Source organism: Canis aureus, chromosome 23, assembly GCF_053574225.1.
Source record: "Canis aureus isolate CA01 chromosome 23, VMU_Caureus_v.1.0, whole genome shotgun sequence".
NCBI lineage: Eukaryota > Metazoa > Chordata > Mammalia > Carnivora > Canidae > Canis > Canis aureus.
The window spans coordinates 6,497,731-6,514,683 of NC_135633.1; the positions used below are offsets into that span (position 1 = coordinate 6,497,731).

The 16,953-nt window shown below is 36.6% G+C and overlaps 1 protein-coding gene across 14 annotated transcripts in view; it reads right to left on the reverse strand.

The window, feature by feature from the left end:
• The window catches only part of GAS2 (growth arrest specific 2), a 150,535-nt gene that overhangs the window by 56,810 nt on the left and 76,772 nt on the right, over positions 1-16,953 (reverse strand). For all 14 annotated transcript variants that reach the window (XM_077866186.1, XM_077866189.1, XM_077866188.1 and 11 more), the window contains 2 exons: positions 10,642-10,705; positions 1,278-1,419 (listed from right to left, as the gene is read on the reverse strand). In XM_077866186.1, the coding sequence (XP_077722312.1) occupies positions 1,278-1,419; positions 10,642-10,705 (206 nt within the window). The remainder of the gene's footprint in view (positions 1-1,277; positions 1,420-10,641; positions 10,706-16,953) is intronic.

Below are 16,953 nucleotides of genomic sequence, written 5' to 3' on the forward strand. Positions count from 1 at the left end.
TCTGCCTATAATGCACTGGAGAAAGTGAACGGAGGTGACAGCTAAGAGGAGAAGGAGAAAAATCAAGTGTAGCAGCCCTAGAGGAACCCATTCCTAAGGAAGACTAAAGGAACATCTTACTCGAAAGTTAAGTTGAATCAGAAGAGCGTGACTGGCAGAGAAGGAACATTGTGCTCATCAATATATAAATAATATGCCTTTGCCTAGTGTTAAAACAACATGTCATTCAATTTCCTTACACAATAAAAGTAAAATAATATGACAAGCAAGGCATCCTAAAAGAGTCCTTGACTTTAAAATCCTTTTAGATGGTATTGCATTAAAATGCCCTGCCTCGTCTTTAATTCCTGAGGGGATTGAACAAAAGAAACAAAATTAAATTGGTATTGGCTAAGAAGCCTTGACAAGCTAAGTTTAGGTTTGCTGCCCTCAGAAATGGAAATTCTCAGTCTGTCAAACTGTTGTACTTCTGCTTATCTGACTCTGCAAGACAGCCACAGTGTGGCCCAGGGAAAAGCAAAGGGTGAGGCCATCTCTCTTCCACATCCTACAGAGTCAGGCGGCCCCTTCCCAGCCCTTAGCAGCTCAGAGCCTAGAGAAGGAAGCTCTCAGCTAAGGGTCAGCACTGCTTCTCAGCCTAATCTGTTCTCTGGGATTACGAGGGTACGTGGAAACATTCCCTAATCTGCCAAAGACAATGCATGACTCAATTACTCTGCTAAGTAGAGGGCTGGGGATCCCAGACAGCAAAAGTGGGTTGGAATCAAAGCTCCTCTCCCCTCAGCAGGTGATTCGACTCCTGTTTCAGTTTTTTCAACAAGAAATGAGCCCTATGACAAGAGCATTTGAAAACCAATGATGGGCTCTGGCCCATGGCAGGCAGGTGGCAAAGGCCAATTATGTTCTCTGTGGTATGTTTGTGTCCTCTTCTCCCGCCTCAGGCTTCTCATCTGTGAGACAAGAACCGTGAACCAAAACCATCAAGGTTGAGCTGTTTCGCAAAGAGAATTTTTAGGAAGTTAACTTGTAATCCTAAAATTGTAGATAGACTCAGTAGAGTCCAGTGACACTGAATTTGAAATGACCGGCTCAGTTTCGAATCTCAAAAATGATTACTTCTGTCGTTGTAGGACTACAGACATTTTCATCAGACTTAAAAGTGAATTTCAGTGAAACTGCAATAGGTAAAGGTCAGACTGACAAAATATTGTGTAGAATGGGTTTTGAAGTCCAAAAACGACTAAGTGCTAGTAAGAAATTCAACCAATTGTACTGACCGCATCATCCAGGAGGTTCCCCGTACTCTTTTTTCCAGAAGACTTTGATGAAGGAGAAGGTGAAGGAGAAGGAGCAGAAAGTGTTTCTTCTTGTTCAATCTCTTTTTCCAATTTTATCAAACCGGGAGGCTCCACACCATACCTTTTGAAAGACACCAGATCAATACACACGCATGACTAGTAACGGTACATTTATCATATGTTACATTTGATCATGAACACCATAGGGCCAAACTGCTGGCTGTTAAAACTCATTTTCTCTGGCACAGAAATAGTAAGTTCTTAAAACAGCCTCCTTCTAAGCAGGAAAAAAAAACACACACACACACAGATCTGATTTTGATATAGTTACACACACACATATGTAGGTTTGGATGTGTACATAGACACATGAATAGACACCTGGACATATTAAGAATAAAAATACTCCACAGAACATATTGAGGCAATAACATGAATTATCATGCAAAATTTAGTCTTCAGCTTTTAGATTTACTAGCTCTGAGATTTGTAATTGAATCCCTATTTGGAACATGAGCGTGTTAAAGATGAAAATAGCAAAACCCCAAAACAAACATCCTTAAATGATTTAACAGAGAAGAAATTCACTGTTAATGGTACATCCCCTCTGAGCCCAGGGCAATGCAGTGTGGGGTTATACACCTAAAAACAACATAATGAAAGCATGGATAGGGGCACAGTGAAGGAAAATGAAAAGAGAGGAAACAGAAATAATTTAGAATAACGATATGTTAAAAAGTATGTGTTGTAAATTTTCAACACCATAGAAGTTCAAAGAGAGAAAGAGATGCAGTTGTTATTTGCATTCTTTACCTCCCATAATCATGTTTTTCTTAGGCTAAATTTAAAATTGGTTTGGTTTCTTAGATGGATATTAGTTTACCAAGGTGGAGAAGACCAAAGGTAATTCCAGAATTTGAGAGTTGTGAAGGGCCTTTGGGATCATCCGGTTATACTCTTTACAGAATAAAGAATTTAAAGATCCAGAAAGGGCACAGAATTGGCTAGAAGTAAGACAAAGATGCAAATCCAGATTTTCTGAATGTGGGGTTGAGGCTCTTTTTTTCCCTGACATTTTAATCAGGTGATTCCATGTTAGAAAGGAGGGGGAACAAGTTGTTTGGAAAGCTAAAATATAGGTAATGGATAATCTGCAAAGAAAATCATCTACATAGAGAGAACTAATAAGTACACGGTATGTCCACTACCTTAGAGTGAGTAATGTATTTAAAAGATCATTAAGGGGAACCCTGGGTGGCTCAGTGGTTTAGCGCCTACCTTCGGCCCAGGGTGTGATCCCAGAGTCCTGGGATCGAGTCCCATGTCAGGCTCCTTGCATGGAGCCTGCTTCTGTCTCTGCCTCTCTTTCTCTCTGTGTCTCTAATAAATCAATAAAATCTTAAAAAATAAAAATAAAAGATCATTACATGCAAAAGCTTAGATTATCATCCCGTTCTAATGGCTTATTATGTTAACTTACATCATCAGACATGTGTTCAGGACACACTTCCAGAGGAAGCAATTTCCCCACCCTTGACGTCTTGTTCTTGTCAAGGGTGCTCAATTAGTTTAATCCCTGGCTTCTGCCTTTCATTGCTCATTCTTCTCCAACAAGATGAAGGGGTGTATCAAATTGTAGACTCTAAGACTCAGCTGAGCACGCCTGATTCAGTTGCCCTTCTTCCAGGAGGCAGCCCACAGGAAGGCCTCCAGAGGAAACTCCACCCTGTTCATTCTTGTTTGTAATTCGGTCGTTAATTGGCCTACTTCTGGAGGTCAGTGAAAGACACCAAGCATGGGATCCCTGGGTGGCGCAGCGGTTTGGCGCCTGCCTTTGGCCCAGGGCGCGATCCTGGAGACCCGGGATCGAATCCCACGTCAGGCTCCCTGCATGGAGCCTGCTTCTCCCTCTGCCTCTCTCTCTCTCTCTCTCTCTCTCTGTGACTATCATAAATAAATAAAAATTAAAAAAAAAAAAAGACACCAAGCATGTCTGTCACCTTGGATCTTATCTGTAGTAAAGCTGATATTTGATGTTCCATCTGCAACTCTTTTATTTCATTTTCTAATTTTTCTTCAGAACTTAGAGGGTAAGGATGCATATTGTGTCAGATGCTCTTTGAAAGCTGAAAACGTAGAATTTAGTACAAAACAGTTTAGGCTGTCCTAACAGCTGAACAACTGCTTTTCTGAGAACTGTCTCTAATGAACAGAATAATTTTTAGTTAAATAAGTCATTAGCTAAAAGACCTAGGCGCCGTTCATCATATTTCTAATGTTTTCTACATATTATCCAGTTAATAGGACATAATGGAAACATGCACCTGACTGGAAATCTGTAACAGCAGAGACCACTGTCTAATTCACAGCATCCCAAGAGCTAGCATACATCCTGGCACACAGTAGGTACTTAAAAGCACTGTGTGAATGAAAAAAATATCTCCTAGTATCATATGATGATGATTTGTGGTTCCAAATATGAATTTGCTTTCATTGTTCTGGATCTCTAATTGCACATCACTTTATTTTTTAAGGTATTTACTTGTGTATTTAGAGTGCACATGAGCAAGGGATAAGACATATCAATATTACGTGCACATAAATGCTTTATCAAAAGTTTTCCCAGAAGATTGTAAACCCTATCCAAAACCAAACCAAATACTTTTTTTTTTCTCCCTTTCTAGTAGTTCATTAATTACACTGAACTCAACCCAGCATCTCACTACTGTTGACAAGTTCCAACAACACTCACATGGAGATTTGTGTATCATTCTTCCCCGAGGTAGACTTGAGCTCACTGTGCCATTAACCTGCTCTTTAAATTTAGCAAATCACTTAACCTCTAGAAGTCTGTTTTCTATCAGGAAAAGTAGAAAGGAAAATGGCCTGCCCTACAAGTCTGATGTAATGGTGTGGGAGGTGGGGAGGATGTGGGAACAGCAACCACTGTTGGACCTCTTCAGTGTAAGAGCACAGTTGGGCATCATGCAATGCATTATTTCTGAGCCTCCTTGTAAGTTCAATGTAAATGGGAATCCTAACTCCTGTGTTTTAATGTTATTAGAAGAAATTAAAAGAGTGTCCATTACATGCGCGGTACAGTGTCTAACACATGGCCTAGCCTCTGAAATGGCCTTGATAAGTGATGTATCAAAGCTTTTACCACTAAGAAACTGCTGCACTAACGTGCTTTTGCCAACGCTTTTTGAAAAATATATTATACCACCAAGAGAAAATAATGTAACGGCATGAAAATTAAGATGTAAAGTAGTAAGATTACTACTGTTTATATTATCACTATTGTTTGTAACCTTTACAAAAGAACTTATTACAGGCCTTCTCTATACCAGTTTTCCTAGAATTATGGAACAGCAGAAATAACTCAGTGCTGGATGTAGCCAAGCCAGTTAGAAATTCAGCTTTGCCACTAACTCACTGGATGAACTTCAGCAGGCAACTGAGGTTTTTAATCTCCCTAGACTTCTTTGAATTCTTGGTCCATCAAGGTATAAAATTTTGTTATATTTAATATTCTTAAGAGAATAACACAAACTGAGCGGTGAAGCGAGAGGAATGTAACACACTAGAATTCACAGCCAATTAAAAGTCAATCCTAAGTAAAAGCATCGTATTTGAATGCATAAATTAAGCCAATTGGAAAATATGATTTCATTTGTAATTGTCGGTGGATTCAGGCCACCTCTCAGGAATACGGTGCATATTTTTTTTCTTTTTTCTCTCTCCTCTTTTTTTTTTTTTTTTTTTTTTTTTTTTTTTACAAAGTAAAATAATTAGATGTTACTAGAGAAACAACAGGCTTCACCATGTCTGCTACCAAGTTTGAGCAAACTAAGTTTGAATGAAGTTGGTAACAAAGTCATCCATGGAAAACTTGCCCTGGAGAATTTTTCTTTATCTGGGAATGCTGAAAATTAGCTCTGCCACTGAACATAGAAAATCAACACTAAGCTCCAAATCTCTGCTTATATTGGCTTTTAAATACTTCAAGCTGCCTAAGGTAGAGTCAGCCAGCCCCAAAATGCACACTTAAATACGATTCATTGGCTTCCTGTCTGTCTGGAGATGTCAACAGGCTGTAAATCATGACACTCCCCTGGGGCCCAGGGCTCACACCTGCAAGCCAACTTAGTCACCAAATAGGTCTTTTTTCCTACTCTCCAAAAGGCTGCTTCATTCTGGTTTCCATGATTAATTCTATACCACTTTGTCTGTAAGGTTTTCCCAAATCTATACTGTTTTCTACTTCTTTCTGGCTACAAAATTTTAGAGTTTTAGGAGAGAGAATTTGTCGCTCTCACACTGAAATCAGGGTCAAACTAAAGATAGCAAGAAGGTTGAATCCACTAAAACCAAACCCTCCCATCTGAATACCCCATTGATGGGAGAGTGGAGTGAAGAATGAAAGGGCAATGACTTTGGTTTTGTCTGATTGAAAAAAAAAAAAATGCAACATGCTAGGGAAAGGGTCTTCTGGTTAATAACTTTATGAAGTTTCTAGGAGTGAACTTTCCATTTTTCTGGCATGTGACACAATTTTTGAGATGTGTCTAGATGACATAATTGAGCTTCCAAACTGAGCCCTGAACTACAGAATTTACTCAAACTATTTAGCAGACTAAATAGACTAAGTACACTACTTAAGTAGACTTCAGTAGAGTTTTCAAACAAAAGACATCTGGGGCCTATTTCACTAGAGTTAGGGGGATACATTTTTGGAACCCCCTCCCCTTTTTAAGGCAGATAAGTTTATGATAAGTAGATAAGTTGATATTTAACAGACGGCTTATATAGGCTCTTGCAAGGTAGTTTTGCTCCATTTCTATTCTGTTTTGAAGTAACTTAAAGATAGATTTACATTGGGAAGGAAATTTCACCCATGTGAACACATGTGATAGTCTTAGCAGAGTCAAATCCTTTAAATAGGATGTGTTAATTAATAAACCTTGTCTAAGAATAGTTTTATTTTAAGCAACACTCCGTTAGGCCACAGATTGAAACGGGAGACCAGGGAGGATGTTCACCAAGTATATTTCTTTCAAATGGTCATAAATTTTGTTCAAAACTAAGGAAGTACTCAAAAATTAAAATATCAAAAGCTCTCCTAAGATATTAATTCTTGATTATGGCCCCAAATCAAAATATCAAAAGTTTTCAATTTTTAGCATAAAGCTGATCTTAATTCTGTAGTCTGAAAAAAGGCTGAACTCATGGGCAAATTTTTCAGCAATGAATATCAAAGCATTGTCATTAAAAAGATCTTTCAGGTTTTATTGTATTGACCTGCTTTTGCTGAGTGTTTTGCTTTTCAAAAGGAAAACATGCATATTTTACACTCAGAAACTGACATGGTTTCTGCAATATTAATAGTGGGATTTCACTCTCCAGTGATGATAGCTCTATTTAGTTGAAAATAAAAGGAAGTTTTACCCCTGAGAACAAAAAATAAGTGGTCTCAGTCTCCCAACTCAGAACTCAGAGAGGCCCACAGCTCTCAAAGGAGCCTCGCTGAGTGTTCGCAGGCAGGAGAACACGGCAGACAATCAGAAACATCTTGAGAATCATATCTGAAGTGATGTTGATGCTTTTAAGACGACATTTATGTAACTTTAAGGAGTAAATGTTCAGAATCAAATGTAAAAAAAACCCCACATCATCTATCAGTGATTTTTAAAAATGCTCACAACTCAAGATTGTGCTGGGGATTTTGTTATGGTCAAAGCTCCTCTCCTGTGTATACGAAGTAATGTCCTGATTTCTAAGAGCTCTCCTCGAATCGCTTCTAGTTTTGGCTAATGCTGTCTTAACTCAACAATTTATGGAGCCCTCTGTGGAGGAGTGGGGAAAGGAGGAAGCACAAAATAAAGATGCAGACATAGTTTAAATATCTTCAAAGAAATATTTAGGAGTAAAATTAGCTCACGTGGTTGAGTTTTCCTTTTTTTCTCTTTAACTAATATGCTCTCACATACAGCTTAGGTAGTGAAATTTGGGCTTACAGGGTTTGTCTGTAAAGCACAATTGAGCTTCCATTAACATTTTTTTTTTTAGAAAGTTCTTCAAATGTGTACAGATAGAAACTTAAGTAGATGTTTATATTTACTTTATGCTGCACACAACAAAAACAACAGCCTAAATAAATAATCTTGGCTTATTTTCCTGTTTTCAGCTTAGGTGTGCAATACTTCACACCACTCAAGTAGGTGAAGAAAATAAATAACAATGTTTACAAACTGAGCACTGTAACATAGGGGTTATCTTAATCCTTAGATAATTTCTTTGTGAAATTAGTAATTGTTTTTTTAGATTTTATTTATTTATTTATTTATTTATTTATTTATTTATTTAACAGAGAGATAGGGAGAGAGAGAGAGAGAGAGTGCACATAAGCAGGGGGAGTGGCAGGCAGGCAGAGGGAGAGGGAGAAGCAGGCTCAGGGAGCCTGACGTGGGCTGGATCCCAGGGTCCTGGGGCCATGAGCTGAGCTGAAGGCAGACACTTCGCCACTTGACCACCAAGTGCCCCATAATATTTTTGTAATATGAATAATTACTGCTTTAGCCAGCTCACATGGTCATAAGTGTGCTCAGAAATGGAGCAACCCATTCTTATCATAAAATAACAATGATGATGGTGATAATTTTCATCAGAGGATGAAAATTTGGGGGGTGACAGACAGATTCACTACACAGATTGAAGTTTGGTTTCACATTTGTATACTTATCTCCAAACTCATGAACTTGTATACATTAAAAATCTACAGTATTTTGTAGGTCAATCATACCCAACAAACTGGTTAAGAAAAAGAAGAAAGAAAAAGAGCAACTCAGAATCTCAATTGAATATTACTCAGCTATTAGAAATGACAAATACCCACCATTTGCTTCAACGTGGATGGAACTGGAGGGTATTATGCTGAGTGAAGTAAGTCAGTGGGAGAAGGACAAACATTATATGTTCTCATTCATTTGGGGAATATAAATAATAGTGAAAGGGAATATAAGGGAAGGGGGAAGAAATGTGTGGGAAATATCAGAAAGGGAGACAGAACGTAAAGACTGCTAACTCTGGGAAACGAACTAGGGGTGGTAGAAGGGGAGGAGGGTGGGGGGTTATTCTATATGTTAGTAAATTGAACACCAATAAAAAATAAATTTAAAAAAATCAATTTCAAAATATTTGGGAGAAAAAAAATAACCTCCACAAAAGTTGACATGATCCTTCACCATGAAAGGGGATTTCTAAAGGGATTTTGTCACTGGGTAGCATGTCTTCTTCTTTGATGACTCCATCACAGTTAGAAAGTCTAGTCGGCAGGATTCCTAATCAGTGCGTTCCAGTAATAAAAAGTGTAATTACAAAAAAATAAAATAAACCCAGAAAAGAGGCAAAAAATAAAAACTCTAAAGAAGAGGATAATGACGTCTCACAGCTAACTCTGCAGGTGGTGCAACCCCTTCTCCTTACCTATCAATGACTTTCAGAATCGCAATGCTGATTTGACTCGTATATTTAGATTATTAAAGCAACAAAATGGAATTTGGCGCGTCAGAATATTCTAGCAGTATAATTAAAATAGACAACAAATAGTGTTCTGCGCAATTTCCTATTAAATAGGAACTCTAGACCACCCGTGTTTCTCTCACTCTAACATTTCAGTGGCAGTTACTCATTTATTGAGATTTCACTTTGTTGTGTTTCCTTCCCCCTGTGTTTTTAACCTTCTCCTTTTTAGGGGATATCTGTAGAGTCCTTGGTATTCTTTGGACTCCAGGTTGTCTGCCCTACAGCTCAGAAGCCCCAACACTGTGGCTAGAAGCAACTGATACCTTTGTCTTGCTCTCTCATAGAACCCAAGAAGGGGGCAGCACTGTAGGGAAGTGGGGTTGAAACAGCTGGACACTACAAGCTCAAACCAAGCTCCAGCAGTAGAGACCTGGTGGACAGAGGGCGAGGGGAGCCCCCCTCAAGGCCTTCCACAGTATCTGGGAACAATATGGGAGAGAACAGGGAAGCCTCCAAATGTCTCAAATTGGCTTTTCCACTCTGAGTGAAGCCTCAATCATATTTGAATTTGAATATTTTTTTAAGACTCTTCCTTGTATCCACTTATTGTGGTAAAGTAAAATCCACACCTGATGTACAATTTGTTGAAATTATGTTGACTATCATGTTTTACAGAACTTGGAGTTACTTCTGATTGCAGGTGGATTTTCCATTGGATCAAAAACAATGACAAAAAAATCAAACCCACATCTATTCACCGGCAGCAAGCTTTCTACCCATTGCTGTAGTTTGCTGGTGTGTATACTTTGTATTTTCTTTACTCTGATTTTCTACCCAGAGATGGCTCTCACTTATCTTATTGGCTCATCTGATCTCTATCCTAAAAATATACCTAGATCTAGATGAAAATCATATAATTAATTCTGAATTTTTGTTTTTTTTTAATTTTTATTTTGAATCAAGACTTCTTCATCCATTTATAGCCTCATTTCTAAATCTTTGGGCTTCACAGGGCTGTCAGAAGTTCTGCTTGGTCATTTGTCAGATAATAAAATATAAAACGTGAAACCCAAACAAGTCAGCTGAGGTAATAAAGCCCCTTTCTCTGCCTATTTAGCTATGATTATGACCTTTACAATTACTTCTTTTTTCCGAGAACAAAATGATTTCAAACATATCTCCACATATGAAGGATAATATTCTACTTCTTTCTGTAATCAAAATAGGAAGGATAATTTAAAAACTACTCCCCTACCCAGAAGTAGAAGCTAAAAGACGTGAGAGATGGGATGCTGGATGAGGGAAAATGAGAGAAAAGGAACAAGAGAGGATACAAGTATTACAATCATTAAATTTTAATACATTTATTAAATATTAATAGATGATATTAGGGATTTTTTAAAGAATTAAGTTTTAAAGAGTAAACAGGGAGAGAAGAGGTAAAGGAGTTGGAAGAGAGGCATAACGGGAATAGACTTCAGTGGAAAGAGTAATTGTCACACACAACTTTGTGTATAAGACACCTACCCCCACCCCCACCCCCAAGAAAAGGTTGGAGGGAAAATGTATTAGATTAGATGATAGGCTTTTGGTAAATGCTCCCTAGACGTCGTGGCTTTGACAAGATCGCGGTGCTAAGAATATGGGTGGCATGCTTTTAGTGTGAACAACCACTCTTGAGATGTTTGTACCAATTATATTAGAAAAAGTAGCTTCTCAATACGCAGGTTAAATTAGCAATGAAAAGCCAGCAAGCTTTTCAGTTACTTCTGTGCTGAGATGGTCCACGTCTTGACATAGTGGCAGCGGTGTGACCTACCTGGCTGCAATCCGGCCAAGCTCTAGCAAACAGAGACACACTTCTCTGGGTTGCTTGTGGAGGACTGAAAGACAAGACAGAGGTGGACACCTTTACAATAGAAGGGATTGTAAAGCAGCTCAATAGTGAACAGGCTTGCCAATGACCTCTCATCCCTCATGCTTCCAGTGAATGAGCTAGTCTTCATTCTCACCTTCACAGAAACCATCCCATCCCTGCGCTCTACTAAAGTCTTGAGGCAACTTTCAAAACTCTCTGCCTAACCTCACTTCTCAAAGTCACGAGTCCCTGGAAATCTCTCCCTGAGTAAATCTCATCCTGAAGAATGTTTTCTTTTAGTAGGTAATATTAGTTAAGTCAATACTGGAAAACGTGTAGCTGATATAAATGGTTGATGTTTTAAGATACATAGCACACAGTAGACTATGGAGCAAGACTGGACTTTGCAAAATCCTGAGTCTATCTCCACCAGTGATTTGCGCAGAAATAATGCAATGAATAAGGATAAAAATTATACACCACAGCCCTTTGTTATCCTCCAAGCAATGACATCAAGGGAGATGACATCAAGTAAGACTCTGAAACTTGATGTCCTCTCCTAATCAAATCTGGTTAAATGATACTTTAGAAAGACATATCTTAAACTGAATGGATTTGTAAATATGTATCAATATATACCATCAGCCAGCTTTGCCCCTAAAAAGAGCAAGTTAGAAGACTCTTCTTTGTTATTGATCAGATTCTAATATAATCTGATGACTTAATAAATCTTGCTTTAGGGCAGCCCAGTAGCTTAGAGGTTAGCGCCACCTTCAGCCTGGGGTGTGATCCTGGAGACCCGGGATGGAGTCCTGCATCGGGCTCCCTCTGTGGAGTCTGCTTCTCCCTCTGCCTGTGTCTCTGCCTTCCTCTCTCTGTCTCTGTCTCTCTGTCTCTCATGGATAAATAAAATCTTTACAAATAAAAATAAAAATAAAAAAATAAACCTTGCTTTACTAATTGCTCTGGACACATTCAATAATGCTGACAAATCATACTTGCATTTGTTGAGCCTACCAAAAATGTATGTCCTGCTTACATTGCCCTCTTTTTAACCAAGATTAGAGAATTTTTAAAATATTGTTATATAGGACATCTAATAAAGTCAATAGATATTGAAAAAATATATTGCATTGAGAATGGTCTTTACATAGACAATATCCTGATAAAAGAAAATACTAGCTTATTGATATCTTATTGATAAATTTTAAGAGAAATAGGAATATTGCTTTAATTGTTAAACATAGACTCATGTAATAATTCCATTTCCCAGCATTATTCTATTCCTTTAACTTAAATATCTAATTCTTTCACTCCACAGATCATGGTAGTGGCAATATTTGGTCCACTGATACCAGAATGTAATTTGTTAGGAGTTTATGGTGAATAAAAAAAGAGTACACTTATTTGGACTATAAAAGTATATAATTGGCTTTAAACGGACACAATTTTATTATCTTGTTATAAAATGTCACCTTTAAAGCTTACAAAATAAATTCTATTCCCAGCAGCAATGCTCATTAAAATAGAATTATGGAAAATCTCAGTTACAGAGTATTTCAATTCTTGGTAATAGAGAATTTAGTTTTAGCTGACCTTTAGTGAATTCGTCTAATCAAGGAGCCTAAAATTATTTCTAAATACAGGATCTCAAAATAAGGGTATTTAATAACACCAATTTCAAGTGCAGTACTGGTTGGCTAGAAAAACTTCACAACTTCATTAAATCAACTTCAATGCAATATAACTTACGGACTGTAATATCACATAGGCATCAATTTCAAAAAAAGAACAATAACAAACATCACAAAACGGAAGCAAACAAATGAAAATCAGTCTTTCTGTCTAGATAATCAATTCTTTCCGATTCTGCCCTTAAAAAAAATCCTATCCATGGAAAAAAACAATAAGCAGGAATTTTGAGTGGAAAAACAAATACATAAAAATTGAGGAGAGGAAGATTTGTTTAGGCCCTCATCTTCAGCGAAAGCTGTGTGAAGCAAGTGACTATGGCTCTGCAAGACCTGAATACAATCTCATGTATTCCTTGACGGAAACAGTGTCAAATTTTAAAAATTACTAGTGAGTTGACCAAATTGTGTCAATGTGCAGTCAACAGCCAACTATAAAAAGCAGGGTCTGACCTAACTATAATGATTCCTTAACCAATTCATTATACATATAGTTTGAGGACTATATAAGCATTGGAATAGATACATGTTATAGAAAATAAAATTCATCCTGAAGAAAAACAATAATGCAGATAATAAGGACAAAGTGATATGTAAGACACATTACTACTGCGTACTTCTTTGCTTCCTCAACTGAGCCATCAACTTAAAACGGCTTTGGCATGCCCAAACTCAACCGTTGAATCTATCATGGACTCATTAGAAAATCAATTTTGGTAAACTAAAAAGTAATTGCATGATTCTTCATTTTATATCTTATAAAATTTAAGAGAAATTAACCTCTCCTCAGCATTATTTCTTAGGAATGACTAATAGAATAATAATATTTTACATCTCAATTTTCTTGGAAATATTATTTTTCATAAAGGAAAAATTTTTTCAAAAAACAATTAGTGTTAGTGTCTCACATATTAATGGCTTTTTAAATAGCAGGTGTATTATGTCTGGCTCATAATGACCAGAAAACGCTACAAAAAAAACAAAAATGACTGTGAGCAATGAATGAGTTGAATCTGTAGAGGTGCATGACAATCATCTGGTGATGATGGTAGTTGTGACAATGAATAAGCTAAATACAGACTAAAATCTTACCTAATGTCTTAAAAAAATAATGACAATGTTTACTTAATTTAAAAACAAATACTCTTGCCTTATTGCTATCTCAAAAAATTCAAGAGTCTTTAAATAGCATCTAAATTTGCCAAAGAGTTGACTTTGTTTGGTTTTTGCACTCAACCAAGTTCTAAAGTTAAGTTAATAGAGTACAGTGGCCATGGGATTCAAACCACAAAGATCTGGGTGTGAGTATTAACTCTAAGGCTTACTGGTTGCATTATCTTGGGAGGTTATTCTATAAAATCTAATTTTTCTGAAGAGAGACAAAAGCGTATACCTTGCAATGTTTTGGTGAGGATAATCAAACAGAATAATATTTATTCTTATTCTTAGCACAGTGTGTGGCACATAGGAAAGACTTGCCCAAGGTTAACTTCATTATTTTTTTATTTTTTTTATTATAAATTACTTAAGATTGTCTTCATTCGGCTTAGTCTATAATAATTAATTTTTTTTTCTAAAAACATTTTTCCGTGTGTAGACCAATTAGGTCTCAGTCACTATACTAAGCACTACAAAAACTCTGGAATAAAAAAAATTACTGCTTGTATAATATGCATAATTTAAAGCAGTCCAATTATAATGAGTATATATTACATATTTTATCATTTATACTATATCGGAGACCACTAATTATAAATCAATCTAAATCAAGTGCCAGTTTAGGCCAATTTAACCAGCACATACAGAAACATAAAGCAGATATTCTACAGCTACCACAAGTTTGTGCTAAGTATAAGGCTTAGGTAACAATTATATTAAAATGTGTCATTCTGTGAAATGGCAAACACCTTACCATTAATTTTCCTGTCTCTGAGAATATAATAATTTAGATGAGTCCATCTCTAATAAATTACTTAGGTGGATTATGTACTATATATTTTAGAAGATCAAATAATTGAGTGCTTGTCTTTGTCAGAATGATTAAAAAGAAAACTTTTAGTCTATTGCATTTGAACTAAAGCATAAATAAACTCATAAATTGAGTCATAAATGTACTCAACTTAAATCATTTTAATGATTCATCTTTTCATAAAAAAAACAAGAAAACTTTTACTTATACTGAAGTTTACAGTAGAAAACATTTTTTTTTCCACTCTATCACTGAAACGTTCATATGGTCTTTTGCTTTGAGTTAGAAGAGGGGATTGCTTGCTTTCTTTGCTCTAAAAAATTCTTTTTGAAACAAATAAAACGCTCTGCTGTTGATGGTAGTTATTATGCAAAAGGATTTATCATTGGATTTTTTAAAAATAATCAAAGCCATCTCAAAGAGAGGCATAATGCAGAACACCTCTGGGGACAGTAACACAGATCCCTATTCAAAAATATGTGACAAGAGACTCAATCGTATAACCTAGATTCTATAAAAATCTCATGGGCATCAAATGTCAAATGGAGTGCTGCTAGCTCCAGGAATAGAAAATGAGGTCTTCCACTAAAGCAAAGGGTAGAATTTCAATGTCACAATTTTGCAAGGATAAAATGCATTCAACCATAAATGTATAATTTAGCTAAACATATTAAGTTTTAACACACGGGCAAAGAAATGAAAGCATGAAAAGCTGTAATGTCTATTTGATATCTATACAATAGAGACTACAATATTCACACTGGTTTTGAAGGAAACGGGTTTTTAGATTTGTATTTAGGAAGGAAATTTGAAAAAAATATTTTTAGCTGAATATCATTGAACTATGAAAGTACCATGAATTAATAGTTGTCTATCTTCCTAGAATTGAGAACAAGTTCAAATACTCAGAAAGAGTGGTATGATAGAAAATACAATAAACTAGAAGTCCAAGGATGGGTTCTAGTCGAGGCTGTATAATTGTTCATCTCTCAAACAGGCATCTTGCCTTCTACTTACTCTTCCTTATGAGTTGGTTTTATGGTTAAAAGTACTTGGTACACAAGACAAGCACTCAATAAATGTTACTCCCTTGGTACATAAGTAGGGTCCACTGACCAGCAGCTCTGGCCTCAGTGGGGAGCTGAATAAAAATACAAATTATTGACTCCCTCCCAAAACTTATTCATCCGAAATCTCCATTTAAACAAGCTCTCCAGGTGATGAGTATGCACTTCAATGCTGGTGAAGCACTGTACTAACCGATGCTGCGTATTATAATAAACATCAGTTACGATTCCTCTGCTTTGTTAAAAACATTCAAATGTGCTCTGCAAATGTTTCAGATAACAGTTGGTGATGATGATGATGAACAGAAGGAAAATAATTCATGCTTTGGATTAGGCCTTAATGAGTATCATGGGCTCCTGCCTAGGATTAATAAGGTACAAAAGATGCTTCCCAAAAAGTGAAGGGCTAGTCACAAACTGCTCCCTATATCATGTCATCCCTGGTAAGACTCCTGCAGAAACTTTTGAGTTTCAAGGTAAGAGGCAATTTAGGGGCCTTAAAACTGATCTTGGGGAGGCTAACGAGAAGTAAAGGCAAAGAAGCTCACCAGCTCATGAATGATGAGTGTGTGTGTATCCAGATTTCTCAGAACCACTAGTCACATTTAGAATAGGCTATAATAGACATATATTCAGGTAAACAAGAATAATTCGCTTATATTCTCATCAGTTATAGAGGATATATAGAATAAAATATAGTTAATTGCTTATGCCACTAAGTTGGGAAATGTCCTGGAACAAGTAGTGCCCTTCCTTTCTCCAGACCCAAATCTTATGTTAAATTAATAGATAAAGCCACAAATACTCAGAACAGCAATAAGAGGCAAGAATCTTTTCTAATTTGATTTGTATTTATGTTTTATTTTTCCTCCTGCTTGAAATAATCATATGAACTTCTAAAATTGTTCAAACAGAGCATAACTTCCTATAACACAGGGGCATGATCCCTGGAGGTAAAAGGAGCAGAATTCAAATTCCAGCTGGGCCCTTGAGAAGTGGACATGGGGAAAGTTATTTAATTCTCTGGGTTCCAGCATTCTCATTTATGAAATGATGATTGTTGGAGGAATAGATACGATAATGTGTGTGCTACTTGGTAACCACTATTGAGCACATAGCTACTATTATTGAATATTGTGCAGCAAAAATTTGATTCTGGAAAAGCTGGAAAGCCATCCACTTCCCTCATTCAACTCTGCCTCCATTGAGTCTTGATATGATTATCATTCCAGGGAGACATTTAGCCCTCAATCAGATTCTATATTGTTTTCTCTTACATTTGCTCTGGCATATGGCAAATGGCTAAATTTGGGAAGAATATCTGAGTTCAAAAGTAAAAAAGTGAATCGAGATGCCAATCAATCAACTTTAAGAACAAGTGTTAAAAAAAAACGAAAGTCTAAAATAAATTGTCCCTGGTAAAGAAACTGAATATGAATAACCCAAGTGCTGACTGGGTATCTTGAAATTGCTGTCCCATACTAATAAAAGTAGCATAGCTTTTTTTCCACAGAAATACTCTAAGAGTCCTCAATACAAACAAGAA